We start from the raw sequence: 18,064 nt of genomic DNA, 5'->3' as shown, positions 1-18,064 counted from the left end.
GATGTTCGTGAGTCTTGCGGTCCATGGAATCTATATATACATATGTAGATCTTCAACCACAAATTAATAAAGCACATACATATGTAATATATCTAGATCAATTCAAATTTCATGTTGTGGCGATCAAATTAAGAGTGATTATGTGTATCAACACAGGCGAATGTGAAGCATGTCATCGCATATGCATTATTTGAATAATAGCGATAATCCTCGTATCTGCCGATTGAATTTCGATACTCTATTCACATGCATTATTATACATATCATTCGGTACATAGTAAACAAATGATTGATAACGGATGATGCGATGTGCTTGGATGCGCATAATTGTGATACATTGCTTATACGTTCGACAATAATAATTTCCATAACTATCTATACATACATACATACATATGCATACTACCTACTCTAAAGAATCTATACAACAAACAACACAATATATATATATATATATATATATATATATATATATATATATATATATATATATATAAATATATATATGTATATATGTGTGTGTGTGTATGTATATGCTACAACTAATCTCTATTACGTACATACATATGTATATATAATATGTATGTAGAGCACGTTCGATTCGTATTCCCATTAGGTACATACCTATGACGCTTATCGTAAGAAGTATTATGCCTGCAGTAGTCATTATCGACAATGTATGTACATACATAGTATAAAATACATGTATAGTCTACCATATTATCAAAGGTATCGAAAAAAGTTACACATCAAGTGCTATGTACATACATATGTACTATCAGCCTTAGTTGTACATATATATTCCAGTTGTAATATATTTTGTCAAAACTCAACTGTTATATTACATACAACTGGCGCACATTGTTGAAAGTGTATTTGCGCTTGTAGAGATATAATTTACGAGTTAAATTGTATTCGAATATGAATGACCTAAAACGCCACTATATATTATACATATGTATATTACAATTGAAAGTTGTACACTTCGACTGTAAAACATATATACATACATATGTACATATATGATAGACAACATTTTGATCAATGATTTGACTGTAAAAAGTTTGAGATATATTTTTAAAAATTGACTTATTGTACTTTGAAATCAGACGACACATATAGCCTAATCGCATACATATAAATATGTATATATATTTTTAGTTGAAAATTGGTGCGAGAACACGCGCACACGAACACCGGTACAAAGTGCGGACGAATGGGTGTCGGGTCGCCTGCGGCATGAATAAGTCAACCAGTTTCGCATTTTCCGCTTTGAAAATTTCCATATTTCTTTGTGTCACGGGTACCTCAGGCTTTGAACGTCTACCGAGGGTGGCCAGGGGAGTTGGAAACGGGAACGGGGTGGTCGACCGACCCGATCGCTAATGGCGGCCGCCGCAGTTACGGGGTTAATGCGAGAGCGCGGATCGAAACTGACCAAACCCACACATCGATACCGTATAATCCTTACTTCTTTACAATTATTTTTCGTTTCATAAATTAAAGTCGAAGGCGGAAAAAACCGAAGGAGAAAATTCGATGCGTCGCGACACAACGACGCGTGGAATTCGCGAGTTATGCGGCACACAAAGGACCGCGGAATTTCAAATAATCCCACGTCAAAGGTTGCGTTTTTATCTCCCACATCAGGTGGTTGGATGGATAAATTTGCGGGCGCGAAGGGTGGGATGGATGGCTTGGAGAAAAAAAAAAACGAGGAGTGATTCCTGCCGGGCCCCGACAGCGGTTGACGTGAAAAAATTGCGAAGATTTTGTCGACGTCAACGCAAAAGCGAAATTAAAAACTTATTGACGTTAACTGAAAAAGGAAACGCATTTTATACGTAAGCTGCGTACAACCACATAGCTAAAGATAGCATAGGAGACACGATAAAAAATGTAATCGATTATTTTTTTTCAATAAATCAAAACAATGGCATGCTTGCTAAAGCGAAAAGCTTTATAAATCTTTCAAGAGCACTACTTTTAAATATATTTTAACGAAACTATTTCATATATTTTCCAAACAGCAAGGAATTGTAAAACTATGATAAATTTATGAAAACTAAATTGAATAAGCGAATAAAAAGATCGGTAAATAATTACGTACAAATATATACATATGTTAAAAATTACAAATTCTTACAAAAGTACATCATCGATTAAAATACTCGCTACCCAAATTGTGGGTATCGAGTACCCTAATACCCACATACCCTACTTGTTACTCTTTATTTACACATAAATAAGATCAAATAAATAAGATCAAATAAAGGTTAAATGTAGTTAAAAATAAAATAGAACGCGAACAAAAAAATGACCCAGCCCACATTAAAAAAAATCATTGTGTAGAAAATTACGACGAATATTATATAAAATCAATTTTACATTTCATATTTACTGTCACGATATTTTCTATGTGCATATTATATGTATGTAGTATGTACATACACATATAACAACTTTGCCCGAAGAAAAAAATCTTCGATCAACGTGTTTTGCCAGTGATGATGTATGGATATGAAGCTTGGATATTGTACACCAAGATGCTACACAAAGTCCAATACACTCAAGAAAGTATGGAGTGCTGTATGGTCGGCATAACGAAGAGAGATAGGAAGTGGAATACGTGGGTGAGAATTATGACAGGGGTAGTGGATATAGTGGAGATTGAAGAGATTGTATTGACAATGGGCGAGTCAAGTAGCTAGAAAAACAGACAAAAGGTGGACAAAAGTGCTAGAATGGGAACCGATAGAATGTAAAAGGGTGAAAGAAAGGCGAAGATCGGTAGACCAAGTTTGAGAAATGTTTGAGATGAATGAGAGTTGCGCAAAATAGAGACGAATGAAAGCATGTTGTAGAGGCCTTCATGCAGCTGTGGATGGTGAATGATTATAAAGGATTTATGTATAAAAAAATGCTATATATTTTACAAATGTACCTACATACAAACATAATCTTATAATGACAGACTTTCTTTTTTCCATATTGCAAGTTTGTCTCAGCGTAGAAGGGTTTCTGATTTGTTAATTTTATATAAGATTGCTAATGGTATTCTTGACACGTCTGTTTTAAGCGAGATTAATTTTAACGTTAATGCCCGATTCACCAGATGCACAAATCTTTTTTATCCACCTATTTGTCAAAGCAACACCTCTTTCAATAGTGCAATCGTTCGTATATGCCGTATTTACGATAGCTTAGATGATTGTCCTGACCTCTTTAGAGACTCTTTTAGTATTTTTAGGACAAAGGTGAAGAAAATAATATGTGGTTGATTTGCTTCTTCACCCTTATAGTCTTTCTTTTTCTTTTTTACTTTATCTGTATCTTTTTCTTTATCTGTTTCTTTTCTTTTTTTTTAAATCTTGATGTTTTTGTAATTTTACTTTTTTATATCACCATGTGGTGCTCACTGTAAATGGAATATTATATTTTTATTTATGTTTATTATTATTTTTTGTCTCATTATACAACTTTCTTTTTATATTTTATTCTGTATGTGTGCCTATTTAAATAAAATAAATAAAATAAAAATAATTTAAAAAAAAATAAAACCGCAAACAGAACGAGGAACTGAAATCGATAAATTCAATTAAGCGATAGGAACGTTACACAATATTCTTCCACAAATTTTGCCTCGCTCAAAGAAAATTAGTCTTCTCCGACATTATGTTTAGTCGTTCAGTGGAAAATATCAATCAAACTAAAAAACGATGCAACAAATCTGTCGAGAAGAAGCCACGTTGTGGCCGATCATATCGATCGTCGGCATATACATACATATGAACATACATATGTATGTATGTATGTACATATTCTTACAGAGCCATTATTTCGAGCCACAGTCAATTGTACATGATAAGAACTTTGTCTGGAGTTCTCCGAGTGTGCAACCCCTCAAGTGCAACCGCTCTCCTCAGTGTGTGTGTAAACAGGACGATGTGCAAGACAGGTCAAACCCTTAACTTGAACGAACCCCTATATGCATATCGTGATAGGGAAATCGAGATAAGGCACGACCACGTCGGATGCATCCGATGGTATGACTCGACAGAAATTATTCATCTATAGAGAAGACAAGCTCTTTGAATTGATTTTTGAGGTTTTTCAATTTATTTAAATCACATTAATATATGCACACAGTGAAGTCACGAGGCTAATGTAATATATGATCCAAGGTTCCAATTCTAATAAAGATAGACATTTTTATATAGTTTTCAGTATCACTCTTCTTTCGAAAAGATTTAGATGTTATATACTAGACAGATATCAACCGTTTTACTTGAAATTTAATTTAACCTTTCGTTCAAAATGAAACCTCATATAACAATATTACAGATATTTAATATTCTCTTTAGAGAATTTTTATAAAATTGCTGGTGACGGTGAACGGTTGAAGGTAAAATAAATGAAAAAAGAAAATCGTACAAATACCCGATGAATAATATAAATACTTTTCTAAATATAAAATTGAATAATAAGTCACCGATAAAAGGAATGTTTTCATTTATTTTTAATCAAAATCTGAACTTTTTAATTCTATTCATAAAAAATTTCCATCTGAATTCTCCATCTGATCAATTTCGATCAGATGGAGATCTCAGAATCATCATCAAATTTGAAAATCGGAAGCTAAATTTTCTTAAATGAGAGACAAATTTTACTAGGCTTCCGAATATTCGAATATCGAATAGTAAGCTTCAAATTATTTACATGAAATTTTAGAATTGTAATTAAATATTGTCTATTGTTTTGTTTATATTGTGTTTCATTATTGTTTTTACTTTTTACATATTATTGTACTATTTTTATTTTTCTTATTTATATCATTGTGTAATAATAATTATTTTTGTTACTATTTTTTTAATGAATCTTGTTTCAGACCATAGTGGCGTAGGGCAACCTGTAATGTCACTATGGTCTAAATTTAATTTGAGATGAATAAATAAATAAATAAAATAGGTTCGTATAAAAATATTCGAATACAAAGATTTGGGACCCAAATTTTTTACGTACATAAATATATAATACATATGAATGTAGATATTGCCTTCAACGTCACTTTATACATCAATTTGAGACTTCAGTATTTTATGCATAATATTGATATCATTGAGTGACGATTGTCACAATAGTAACGTCACCACAGTATTGTGTATACAAAAGATGTATTAAATTTTGCATGAAAGTCCATAAATAGACGTAATAAACGAAACTATTGATAATGCCAAATAGATAGCGTTCACAAAGTAAATGAACAAGATATGAAATAAGTTTTAATATCGGCTATAAATCATACATACATATGGGTTTCTGTTTAAAATCCACTTCGACTCTTATGTTTTTAATAAATAGAGTTTATTAAATGAATTGGAAATAAACATAAAAGTACTTACAGTGACTACGTAGGATATGCCGGAAAGTGTCAGTCTGGCGACAGAATTCTTTCGGCGTAAAGGGCGCGCGCTCTGGTGCCTTTGAAGCTGGGGGGCCTGCGGCTGGGGCTGCGGGGCTTGGGGAGCCGAGAGGGGCCGATCCGTTTGGTCAGACCCCACTGATACCCCCGTGGTGCCTGCGCCCCCCGGCAGCAGGTCCGGCAGCCCCGTGCACCCCCGAGCCTCTCGCGGAGCCGCCCCTGACGCGCCGTACGCCTCCACACCACGACTCCTGAAACACCACAAAATACAAAACATCAGTAAAATACAAATACAAAATGCTTATAATAGCCTCAAGTCATACCACGGCAAGAACAATTGATTAAAACCAACCCTAACCACCAATCGCCATTTTCAATAATGGTTGCTATGATAAACATCGTTAACAGTTTAATGATTATTTCAGTCGTAAGACGAGTATATATAACCATATAATCTTTTAAATATATTATATGGATGCATGTAAGATATTTTATTGATGGCTTGATACGATTTTGAAGAGTAGAAACCATAATCTGTATGCCTTGTTTTTATTTCAATTTTATGTGTGTATGATATTTATGCATTGAGCGTATGTATGTATGTAGATGAAGATCAGAATCTTTAGAGCTGCATCATTGGTAGATTGTAAAATCTTGGATATTCACGGAATTTTTGATGCCCGGGAATTCTTATCTTTGATCCCGGGAACAAATATTTCGATCAAAAAGTTCTTTAAATGTTATAATAAAGGCGAATTAATATCCTACGATGAAACAACTATGAAGGAAGTCTATTATTATTGCATTGACGATTCCACGATGGAAGAAACTCTTTTAGATTCTGATGAAGACGAGATATGTAATTGTGTACTTGACGATGAATTAAGATTTAAATTATAAACTATCAAAGACACGTCTACAAAATAACGTGAATAAAAATAGCCTCGAGGCTATTTTTCATAGAAAAATCAGATAATTAAAAAAAATGTTTTCGTCTCCTTTAATTTTAAAACGAACTTGAACTGAAACTTAAGAGTGTTTTCCATTAATGGAAATATTTGTGCCTAATTTAAAAATAGGCTTTCGGATTTTCGTTTAAATATTTTAGTATTCTTAAGAAGCTATTTCGAATAAATTTATTTTTATAATTACATTTTTTCCAGCTAATAAACACATTGATTTTTTTTTTAATATTTTGTTATAAAAAAAATTTGATATAAATAAAAAATAAATTAAATTGAAAAAAAAAACACACCGGGTGATTTGTGAATGATTTTGTTGCCCAAACTTATTTGCTCGTAGTCACTCAACTGTGGCAACCAAAAACGACCAAGAATCCACTCACTAAACCTATAAGAATTTTCAATATGTGACGACACAGTCAAACGTGTTCGTTATTTTTTCCACTATGTAGTCTCTGGCAGCTAATCACCGAGTGTCTCAATACAACGCTATACATTGTACATTATGAGAGACCATGCTAGTCAACAATAAATAAAATCACCGTGACCAGACCGAACGCCAACAACTGATCTCGCTGATAAGGTGACTTTATGGATTGGGCAACCAATGAGTTTCCCGATCTGGCATGCTTCATAAAACTGCCTACATTTGATACACTTGTGCAACAAATTCACTCGCAAGTCACCCGGCGTGGCTTAGTAAGCATACATTATGTGTTTGAACAGAGTGTTAGGGAACTATTTAACTGTGTATGAGACACTTGCCCTTTGGCAGACCCGAAGTAAAGACGCATAATAAATGCCGTTTGACCAAATCCACATGCATCATTTAGAATCCCTCGCATCCTGATCCTACATATGTACATATGCACATATGCCAATTTTATTTCTATGTAATGCTGCTAAATGAAATATATACATACATATGTAGCTTTGGTAGCAGTATACGGCTTATTATGTAGATGATGATATGTTTTATAAAATAAACAATTTTTTTCATATTATTATAGTATACATATAATATGTACCTATATGTATGTATGTACGTAATTTAACACAAACATAATGTGTTATTTAGTATAGGATACGACATATTTTTATTAATGGTTTCAATATTAAATTTCGAGAATATTCATCGAAGGGCCCCGGTCGAATTGTTTCGCGAAAAATGACAAAGTATTGCGGCTTCATTCGGTGTATAAATTTGAATTGCAAAATATATTGGTGTCGGTGGACGGCACGGGGCGACATATTTTATTATTAGGGCGGCTAACGTCATTCGAGGGCCGGCCCTCAGGAATAAGTTTGACGTGTCTGATCCAATATAATAAGCATGAAAAATATTACTTTGCGAGAGAAGACTTTACTATTCTGGAAGGGCGCAAAAGTTTACGCGAGATACGCATCTCGGAGTCAATATCAAAAAGTTATTAATCCGAAAAGAATGACTCTCTCTCTTTCTCTCTGAAGAATAAATGTTACTTTTGAAATATCTGCCAAACTTTGTGTTATATAAAATATACTTTGTCTACACTTCCCGAGGATTATTTTTCACTGTAAAATGAATTGCTGAAAGTACGTATGTGGCGGCTTTGAATCATTTTTAAAAAGTTCCCTATTTTATAATATTTTTGGAAGAGCTATCCACCAGCCAACTGCAAAAGTACTCTGCAACTAGCATTTGAAATGGATTCGGTTTGAATCAATAAATATTTGATAATCTTACAGTTCAATGACTGAAACCATATACGTAAAGCGGTTCGGTGATTATTCCGCACAAAGCGATCTCGCATACGTCACTAAAATCTCGATCATGGAAAATCTGGTACTTGAAAATTCCACCCACCGAGAGATATACACGCGAACTATCAAACTAACGATAACTTGAGTGCCAGATATTCCCTATTTCATGGGAAAAATTGTCGTGTGCGCAATCGCAATGTGCGAAATAATCCGTTTACCCGGTAAAGCATTCAACAATCAACGTAGTATTATACACTACACGAAACAGTATTTTATATTTTATAATGAATTACTTATTTTCTTCCTAAAATGATCTACAAAAATGATTTACCACTGTTTAATTGAGTTGTAAAAGGGGCGGTAGAAAGCTGCGCTAGAATAGGTCATCGACATAACTGTCATCGCTGCGATCTGACACAAGATTCCGATGTCATTTATAATGAGTTCGTTAATGCTTTAAGTCTTCTAGCTTCATATCGTAGACATTAGCTTAGATCAATGTTATTTAATTCCAGTATGTCGGTAAATAATTAGATGATAAATTTTTGAGGGGGAAGGAATGTCACTGAACTGACAGAGTGATGCTAATAAAATAGCGAGTAATCCTTTCAAGACTTTCAACTGCGACAAACTTAACTATTGTCTGAAATTGAAATTGTAATTGGCTTTTGATTTCAGTTATCTTACAGGTCTACGAAGTGGGCAGATGAGGGTAGCTCTGGGTCGACCGATAAGTGTTCCAATCGACAACTTCCTTTGTCTATAAACCCCAGCTTGATACCAAATGAGCATAAATGTATATAAATTGAGAGACTCGATGTATTTATACTCAAATGACTTACAATGGTAGTGTCTTTGCTGAACTTTCAGCTGTACATAATATTCGTCATTGCTCTAAACCGGCGCATACTTCTCGAGCTCTAAACGTAACAATGCAATTATATTATAGCGAATGTATACTTAAGCTTCTTAAAAAGAGAATGGAATAAATAATCCCATTCAGTTGTTTATATTTGATTTCAAATATTTCACAGATAAAATTAAAAAGGTTTGAGGTGTATGAACCTGTGACATTCAAACTTAAAGGCCAAGGTCTAACAAGCGCTGTAATACGACACCGTTTTGTAAAACATAATACGTTACAGCAAATGAAAACCCTTACCGAAATTTCAACTGGAGTATTATTGACCGAAAACTAATTGTAAATTTCGTATGATGATATGCAAATGTAAGACAGTCACACTTCAGCAGATGGAATTATATAGACATTCCTCATATTTGACGGGAGACGCTAAAGGCTTGTCAACAGCTACCCTCTTCTTTTGTACTCATTCAAAGTCATAATACATATAAAGACATAGTGAGCACTAATGTGTACGCATACGAAAACGTTGTATGTCTCTACATATATAGTAAATGCGATACTAATAACAACTTTTCCCAGTGACGAAAGCAGACGGAGTGTGCCAAGGGAAAGTTTGGGAATGAGAATGGAACCATGACGTGTATCTCCCTCATCACTTTATCCCTGTGAGTCACATAATGAAGAAAACATTGTATGAATAATGCTACAATTTGTTATTTGAACTATGTTGACTATAGAATCTAGATTGTTAATCCATTGATTTAACACGCCATATTATAATATTAACTAGTAATTTTATAACTCTCACCCAGAGAAATGTAATTATTACATTTTTCAGATCTCACCTGTCATTTATGTTTATACAAAAATATGTAATTAAAATCCCAAAAATTATCTAAAAAAAACTGTAAGCGATTTTGTTAACATTGAACTTTATTATTTTAGTCTGTCTATGCTCAAATAAAATCTCTAATATTTGACGATGGTCAGCTTTCTATGGAGCCACTTAATAAACAAGGGATAAAATCAATACAAATTTGACAACAATAAACTACAGCACACAAGCTCGAGAAAATGTATAAATTTGTTTTTATTTTCAGCATAAATACCTACTTCAAATCTGAGTTAAAGGCTAAAGATTTGTTGCAAACTATATAAAGGTTCCAAATAGTATCCAAATTTTCATTATAAATGTCAACTGCTTTATAATGAAGGATTATTAGTAGCCATTTCTGCTATAAATTACAATATTAATATTAGCGATCGGTGCAATTTTCCATTGAGTGAAAAAATAATGGAAAATAATATACAAATGACATTTTCGGTTGACTTGCGTCAACCCTTTCGGCGGTGCGTATCGATTTTCCTTTGTTATGGAAACAATTACGAATTCGTCATTCAACTTGCTCGTAAATAAAATTAATAGCGCGTGAGCAAATTCGAATATTAAATAGCGAAATTTTAGCATCGTTCATATGCGTCAAATATACAAATTTTTTACGATCTCCCCACAGATACGTACGAAGTGTGATTGACAAATTACTGCGATCGAACCAAATAAATATTCGAGTGATATTTTGATTGATCTGTATTGAAAGTACATACTTATACATATAGATTTAACGTAATTTGAACACCTTTCCATACACATTTGAATGAAAATTTACATTAACTTTGATTGAATTCAAAAGCCTCCAGTTAATTGTGACTGATGAAAGTACTCAATTTGATTTCTAATCTAATTATGTACATATATCAAACTAAGTGCTGCAATACATCGAGTGCTTTGCGAAAAACTCAGTAAAACGCATGTTTTTTTTACAAATTCTACGGATTCGGAATCGGAGTCGGTAAATTTTGAACCGACTTAATAGCCTGCTTAAAACGAAAAAAATTCAACAGAGGAAATATCTAGATATTTATCCACGATACATTTCGGCATTCAATTACAATAATGATCCATGGGTTATGATGATTTGAAATAAATCTACTAGAAGATTAATTTTGTTTCTTAAAAGTATCAATTTGAAGAAGCGCCTCATTGATTTAGTAAATTTGTTAGAAAAACCTTATAATGTGGTCACTTAAAACTATTTTTCACACTGTCCAAAAGAATATACAACATATATGTATGAGCGATTTTATTTGACAATTCACTTTACTTCATTTCGAAAAATATTTCTATCAAAATATTAAATATAATGTGTTGCGTTTAACAATATTTAAAAATACTGATGGCATGTAATACGTTTATTCTGCATTTCCGAGATTCTGGACAAATCGACCTTAAAGAAGTGATAATAATTTTTGAATTAAGTCAAACAGAAATAGTGGTATTGGAACTGAAAATTCGGATTTCCACCACTTTCAAAATTTAAAAGCTCATATAACGATTCAATAATCTTGATTCCCGGGAATGGAAAAAATCCAAAATTTCGGAGCCACTAGTCTCCCAACTACACGATAATACTCTGCTGATATTTTAGACCGTGCTAGCTCGAAGACAATCCAACTATTACAGGGAGAAACATTAATTTTATACACAAACAAGAATAAAAAGTACAATTTCAAAATTTTATGAAAGCTAAATGATATAAAAATGAAAAATTCTCAACTTATCTCATACATTACGGTGAAACTATACGCATTTGTGCTGAGAACAAACAGTTCATTTTAGAGTGGCATCGTTGAAGTCGGTTTCGAAAAGCTTTTACTCGAATGCCCCGTTACCGGGTCACAAACACATATAACATACATAGACGTATAGTATAGAAAGCTGCATTTTTATCGTTTTCACACAAAGCTTTTGTACGTTGGATAAATGCGAACAAAGCGCACACTACAATAACAACGTCGACGTATAAATATTCACGTGAATGCACACCGAAAAACAAAATTAATTGTAGACATGCGAAACAGACAAATTAACGGACAGAAGAGACAGTCAAAGCCCAACATACATTCACACACATACTGCATTTAATATTTAATTTTCATTGTGCTATTATATTAATTCCATTGTAATGAAATTCACAAGAGAAAAACGGGTGACGATACATATATTTAAAATATCACAACTGTATTCGACTGCCGCAAAACCGCATACAAGAATTACCTTTACGCCACGTGCAAACATGCAATTGTTCGTGCCGTACCGGTACGCCGCAACAAAAATGTTGCAAAATAACGCTTCTTACTTTCACTTAAGTGTTTCGTGACTGTTTACGTTGCAATTATTCCCTTTAGAGTTGTTAAAATCTTCAATTTTTTCAGTGTGCCGCAAAATATCTGAAAAACGCAACGACGCGACGATAGGTGAATTTCTTATGAAACTATCAACGAAAAAAAATCGTAAGTATTTATTGTTAATAATTTCATACCACATTTAAAATTTAATTACAATTTTATTTCTTATTTTGGTGTATGCGTGCTCTGACTAAAAAACTTCCATTTATACTTCGAATGTATAACTCAAGCCAGTAACTGCACATAAACAGCAATATAAAAAATATTCTTCACTACACTCTATATGGACGCATTCATTCATTCCGTAATGTGCATGTGGTGTACCGTAACAGCAGTAACCGACACGATCTATTCATATTATACAGCAGTACATGTCAAACAGATACCAAACGTATCGAGTAAAATCGGTTTTCTTTCCGGATCTAGGATCCGGGGTTTTAATCTCCCGGGTTCGGGCATAGAATGTTAAGTTTTAAAATTAAATAATTATTGTAAAAATTAAAGTTCATTACTACATCTATTTATTTTTCCTTCAAAACATGCCTTAAGTTAAGATACAGAGCTAATTAATAGACTTTTTCAAAATTTGGTTTCGGAAGTAAATTCCACGAAAAATTTCCATGAACTTATATTACGACAAGGATGAAATAGTATTAACAATGGAGTAAGAGCAAAATTTAATTCTTAAAAATGCAGAATAAAACTGATCAAAGATGATGCTTTCGAAAATCTAAAACAGGAGTTTTCACTTTTACGAAATCAAAAGCGACTTCAAACTTTTGCACTAAACTTAGATCGTCATTGGGGGAAGTCTCTTAATACTGTTTTTTCCTTAAATATTATTATATTAGAACTAGTAAAATAAAATAACCTGTCGGGTTTCTAAATATTGGACCCAAAATCGACAGGTTTTCAGAAAACCTAGAAAAGATTTTGCCTAGCACTCGCCAAAAACAAATAACGTTCTAAAAACGGGCGGTGCTGTATAGTATGAATAGAAGTAGGCTTTTCCGTGCAGTATTGTGCCGAGCTATTGACGCGCCCTGCTGGATAATATAAACGGATCTTTATATGTACATATGTAGTTGGAATTAATCAGAACACATCCATTATAAACACTACCTTATAAACTGTTAAGCTGATAAGTTCAAACTTGAAATAATTAACGTGAAGGTTGTGAGCTTCTTGGAAAAATAAATGTTTTCCAAAACATTATTATGTATAATATGAAATTTTAATTAATTTGTCAAAACAACGAAAGTTTTTACTAAAAACATTCAAAATAATTTATATTTTTATTATATTTATGAAATATTCTAGACATAAATATATGTATCGTGTTCATATACATACATATATATGTACGAGACAACATAAATATGTATGTATATAATATAATATTTCATACATTGACCGTCTCGAAGGTAATTTAAATCGAATCAAGTTTTCCACGTACTTTGATATAAAAACAGAATCAAAATACGTATTCCAAGTAATATTTTTGTTTAATATAAAATATATTTTCGGAGTAATTTTCACCAAATCCATCCATGAATATGTAATTTTGCAATTTCTATATTATATTTGTGGGCTGGGACGATTAGTAGAGAGATATCTGTGCCACCGCAGCCCACCAACGAACAAAAACTCATTACTGGACCGATTTTCCATAATATTGAAAAAAGTTTTCCTATCAAGGGGGGTGCCTTTGTCACGATTGTTTCTGGCGGTCTCAGTTTCGAAACCAATTTACGCTTCAATTATTGGCCACAAACGGGGCCGCACAGACCGGGTTAAACACCCCTGAATAACTTGCCCTCGTCCCGGCCGAGATTTCGCCGATCCGGAATTCCGGAAAATCTTCACAAAGAAGTGCAGATTTCCATAATTTACATAAGAGATGTACCCAAATATTCGGCGCAATATTCAAAGCGTGATCGAAAAGTTGGAAAAGCGAACTAATGCTCGGAAAATTGTATACCATCGAAATGTACATGTAAATAAATATGTTTATAACACTAAATAATAATACATTTACTAAAACGAGGGTATTTAATGACTCTATTTAATAATTTGATGAATTATTCAGACCGATCCAAAATAATCGTACAGTTTTTAAGCAATTCAATATCAAAAAAAAAATTATTACGTCTTTTATTATATTTTTTCAAATGATATACATACATTATTTATCAAATATTTTATGCATGAATAATATTAAAAGAATTGCGATATTTTTATTGCAAAATGTCCCGACTATTTATTTTCACTCTTGTATATTTTTTTGGTGGCTCTTTATTTTGTATTTCAATTAAAAAAGCACGTTCGAATGATTTAAAATTAACTAAAGGGTCATATTGAGAATTTTTTACGTGCTATTAAATGTAATCTAGCAGATGAACTAATTTAAAGTCGACAATAGAATACTCAATTAAAGAATCCCATTTTTTGAATCGATTCCAACTACATACAAACAGTATAAAAAAAAGCATAAACTGATTCTATTTCACCTAAAACGAGAGCCTAACGCAAATTTGTTGGAATTCAATTTATTTTATGTGCGTGAAAAAATTGAACCTTTTTTTTCAGTGAACGAAATAGGGTTTTTTAGTCAACACTATATACATACATACATACATATATGTATGTGTATAGTGACTCCTTTAGATCTGTTTATATTGCGTAAAACGGTATTAAAATGTGAACCGAAAATAAACACACGTCTATGTATATGAAGAATAAATTTTAATAAACGTTGCCGGAAAATCGGGGCGAATATCAAAGAGTTTCACATTATTCAAATAACAGGTTAGCTTACTATATGATTTTTTCCGTACGTCAAAATGAACACGACAATAGTTCAAATTACGTCAAATTTTATATATTAGTGCCACGATTTGTTACGACGACGGCGGTTTACATATGTAGTATGTACATTAAAATAAATTTTGGGAAATATTTCATCCCATTACACCCGACCAGGGAGCGTCAAACGTTGTCGAGATTTTCCGGAAGGTTCGATCGCATGAAGATATACACACGTGTACATGTAATACATGGATGGAGGTAGTAAGAAGGAGGAAGGCGACGGAAAATGAAGCAAATATGAGCGAACCGATACCCGGAGGACGTCGAAGTGAATTTAATTACGAAGAGCCGTTCGCATTTTCCGGAGCTTCGGTTTTGACTCGGGCGAAACGTCGATTCGAATTAGTTCAGGTCATTTGAACCGGATACGAGAAAACGCTCGACGAAACCCCAAATATTGCCAAATCAAAGGAAAAATCACTTAAAACGAATTTTAAAATCACTTTTCTCGCAGTCTTCATATTCAATACAAATAAAATATATACCAAATGTATCATAATATTGATGACAGACTCGTACCAAATAAATTAGTAGATTCTATCATACTTTTTCATAGTAAATAATAAAATTATGATTTTTTTGACACTTAAAATTCTTAATAACGTCAACAAATTATACAAAAAGGATAAAATATTTCCATGGCATTCTATACTACTACAAAAATGTAATCATAATAGCCATTAATACCAACCACCGAGAAGTTCCCGGGTTTAAGCACTCGATTGAAGAGAATTTATTCGGAAGTATTTCTTTAGTACTGCTGGTCAGAATTGGATATTTGCGACTCCAAGTCGATCGTTTCCTATCAGAGTTTGACATTTTTTTCTGATTTCATTGTTGAAAAAGTTCCTCATCAAATTGACAAAATCATCCTACCCACTATATCGCCCCTATTTGAATATGATGTCAAATTTATATATGTATGTACAAGTTTAATACTATATATATGTATGTATGTGTCGCTCAAGGGCATCCTGTAAATATTATTTTAATAAATAATAAAAATAATATTATATAAGCCAAGCTAAGCTTACTTATGAATATATAGTTGTATATTATTTTAACAGAAAAAGTTGAATGTCGATATTTTATATGGATGGTACAAAAGCAAAATATTCAAGTAAAATGAACGTTTTCTTTTTTCTAATTGAAAATTAGCTTTTTTTAAAAATTCAATTACGAAGCAATAAAAGTTAATTTCACTGTCGAAAAAAAACTAATCAAATTTATTTTGAAGTCTATTAAGACATGAAAATATTTCATGTCTTTATAGACTTCAAAATTTGAACACGAAAGAGTTAAAAAAAAGTTTCTTCGATACTTGCACATGAGGAAATATAAATATTACCCCTATTTATTTCCCACTGCCTTTTTACAAGGTGTCCTAGGCTTTGACTCACTATCTTCGAGAAGAATTATTGCCATTTTCAAATACTTCTTTGGAGTATTAACAGGAAGTATTGACAACCCTTCGATTTTATCGGAGCTTAAATTTTCGGCGTCTGAGTGCAGTAGAGCTTTGCGTCATTGACGACTTTTCCAACCTATTGCTGTGAAAACGTCTGCTTTTTGAAGTCTCGCGTCTTGTAAAGGCTATCCGGTGCATTAATGTGATAGATGAGCATTTGGACCTGTTTGATTGTCATATTGATGTACTGGCCAGTTTCATGAGATTCAACACGAGTCTATTCGAATGAGATGAATGATTGCTAATTTGTTACTGTTCTCGTTTTTTTTTTAAGACTTGTGTGACGCATTTAGACAACCTGTCAGGTCACATTAGTCATTAATTTGTTATTATCCATAAATATATTTATTATAATGTAATTAAAATTTATTTATGTACATGAAATTCCATATTGGTTAGTAAACATACTCATGCATATATATTAAAGTTTTCAAGTATGAATTTAAATTAAGTTAAACTAGACCAAAATCTTGTATGGTTATCCTCTACAGTTAAAGTATGATATTCTGCGTATTTATAATTCATCAAATATATTATTAGCACAAGAATATCTTCTACATTCAACTGCTAGTCATTAAAAATACACATGTTTCTGGCGAAGTGAACCACTTTACGTTGGCGTAAAGTAATATAAAAATCAAAAAAAAAAATAATGATAAAATTACTTGTACGTTTTATGTTTCGACTGAGAGAAAAGCATGTCGTATTTTTGGACATACATAGGTCACGATATCGATAAGCCTAAAAAGCAATACTTACGAGTATACTCGGTGTATGTACGTATTTGAAAAACCCGACTTCCTCTTTCCATTTACTTCCATTTCCTGCCGTCTGAAATCATCTTGAAACACTCGAGCGTCTTACACTTATTTCGGTACGTGGTCCCGGCGTTCTTTCTTTTTATTAAATTTGCTAAGTATTTCATCTTCAACACAGGATACTTTCATTTTCGTTTTGTCCCTTCATACATTTATATAATATACCCGAGTTCTAAACTATTTTCGATTTACAATACTACCGTACAACATAAAGCTTTTATCTGAAATATTACTTTCAGATATTAAACGCTCAATAGCTTTTTTATGTGTACATTTTTGAAAGCCTCGTCTTTTTCTCTCGTAAGGACGCATTTGATTTAAAAAATAATCATAATGAAAATATATATGTTTAATATGTACTGTAAATAAAATAAAATTAGTTAAAGTTTATTTATTTACGGAGATAACGATTGTCGATTGTTGATTGCATAATAATACAGCACTTTTCAGTGACAAAATTATTTAAATAAATAAACACATTTGCATCGAATTTGAATAATAATTAAAATTCAATCGACCCTTTAAAACCCATTCTGCGAATTCAAACAAATATATACGGAACCCATTTAAATTTTTGGCAGTACTTGTGCCTAAGTAATAATTGCGAAACCCTAGAATAAGAGCGTAGGGTTAACACACGCTCGAAACGCGATTTATTAAATTATTCATTGC

General features: G+C 32.5%; 1 protein-coding gene across 1 annotated transcript in view; it reads right to left on the bottom strand.

The window, feature by feature from the left end:
* rho-5 (rhomboid-5) overlaps window positions 1-18,064 on the bottom strand; it is a 205,789-nt gene that overhangs the window by 59,957 nt on the left and 127,768 nt on the right. The window contains exon 4 of the mRNA XM_077440515.1: window positions 5,403-5,673. Coding sequence (XP_077296641.1) covers window positions 5,403-5,673 — 271 coding nt within the window. The remainder of the gene's footprint in view (window positions 1-5,402; window positions 5,674-18,064) is intronic.

This window comes from Arctopsyche grandis, chromosome 11 (assembly GCF_051622035.1).
Source record: "Arctopsyche grandis isolate Sample6627 chromosome 11, ASM5162203v2, whole genome shotgun sequence".
Lineage (NCBI taxonomy): Eukaryota > Metazoa > Arthropoda > Insecta > Trichoptera > Hydropsychidae > Arctopsyche > Arctopsyche grandis.
Note: the sequence above shows the minus strand (reverse complement) of the source record. Positions and strands in the feature narration are given on the sequence as shown.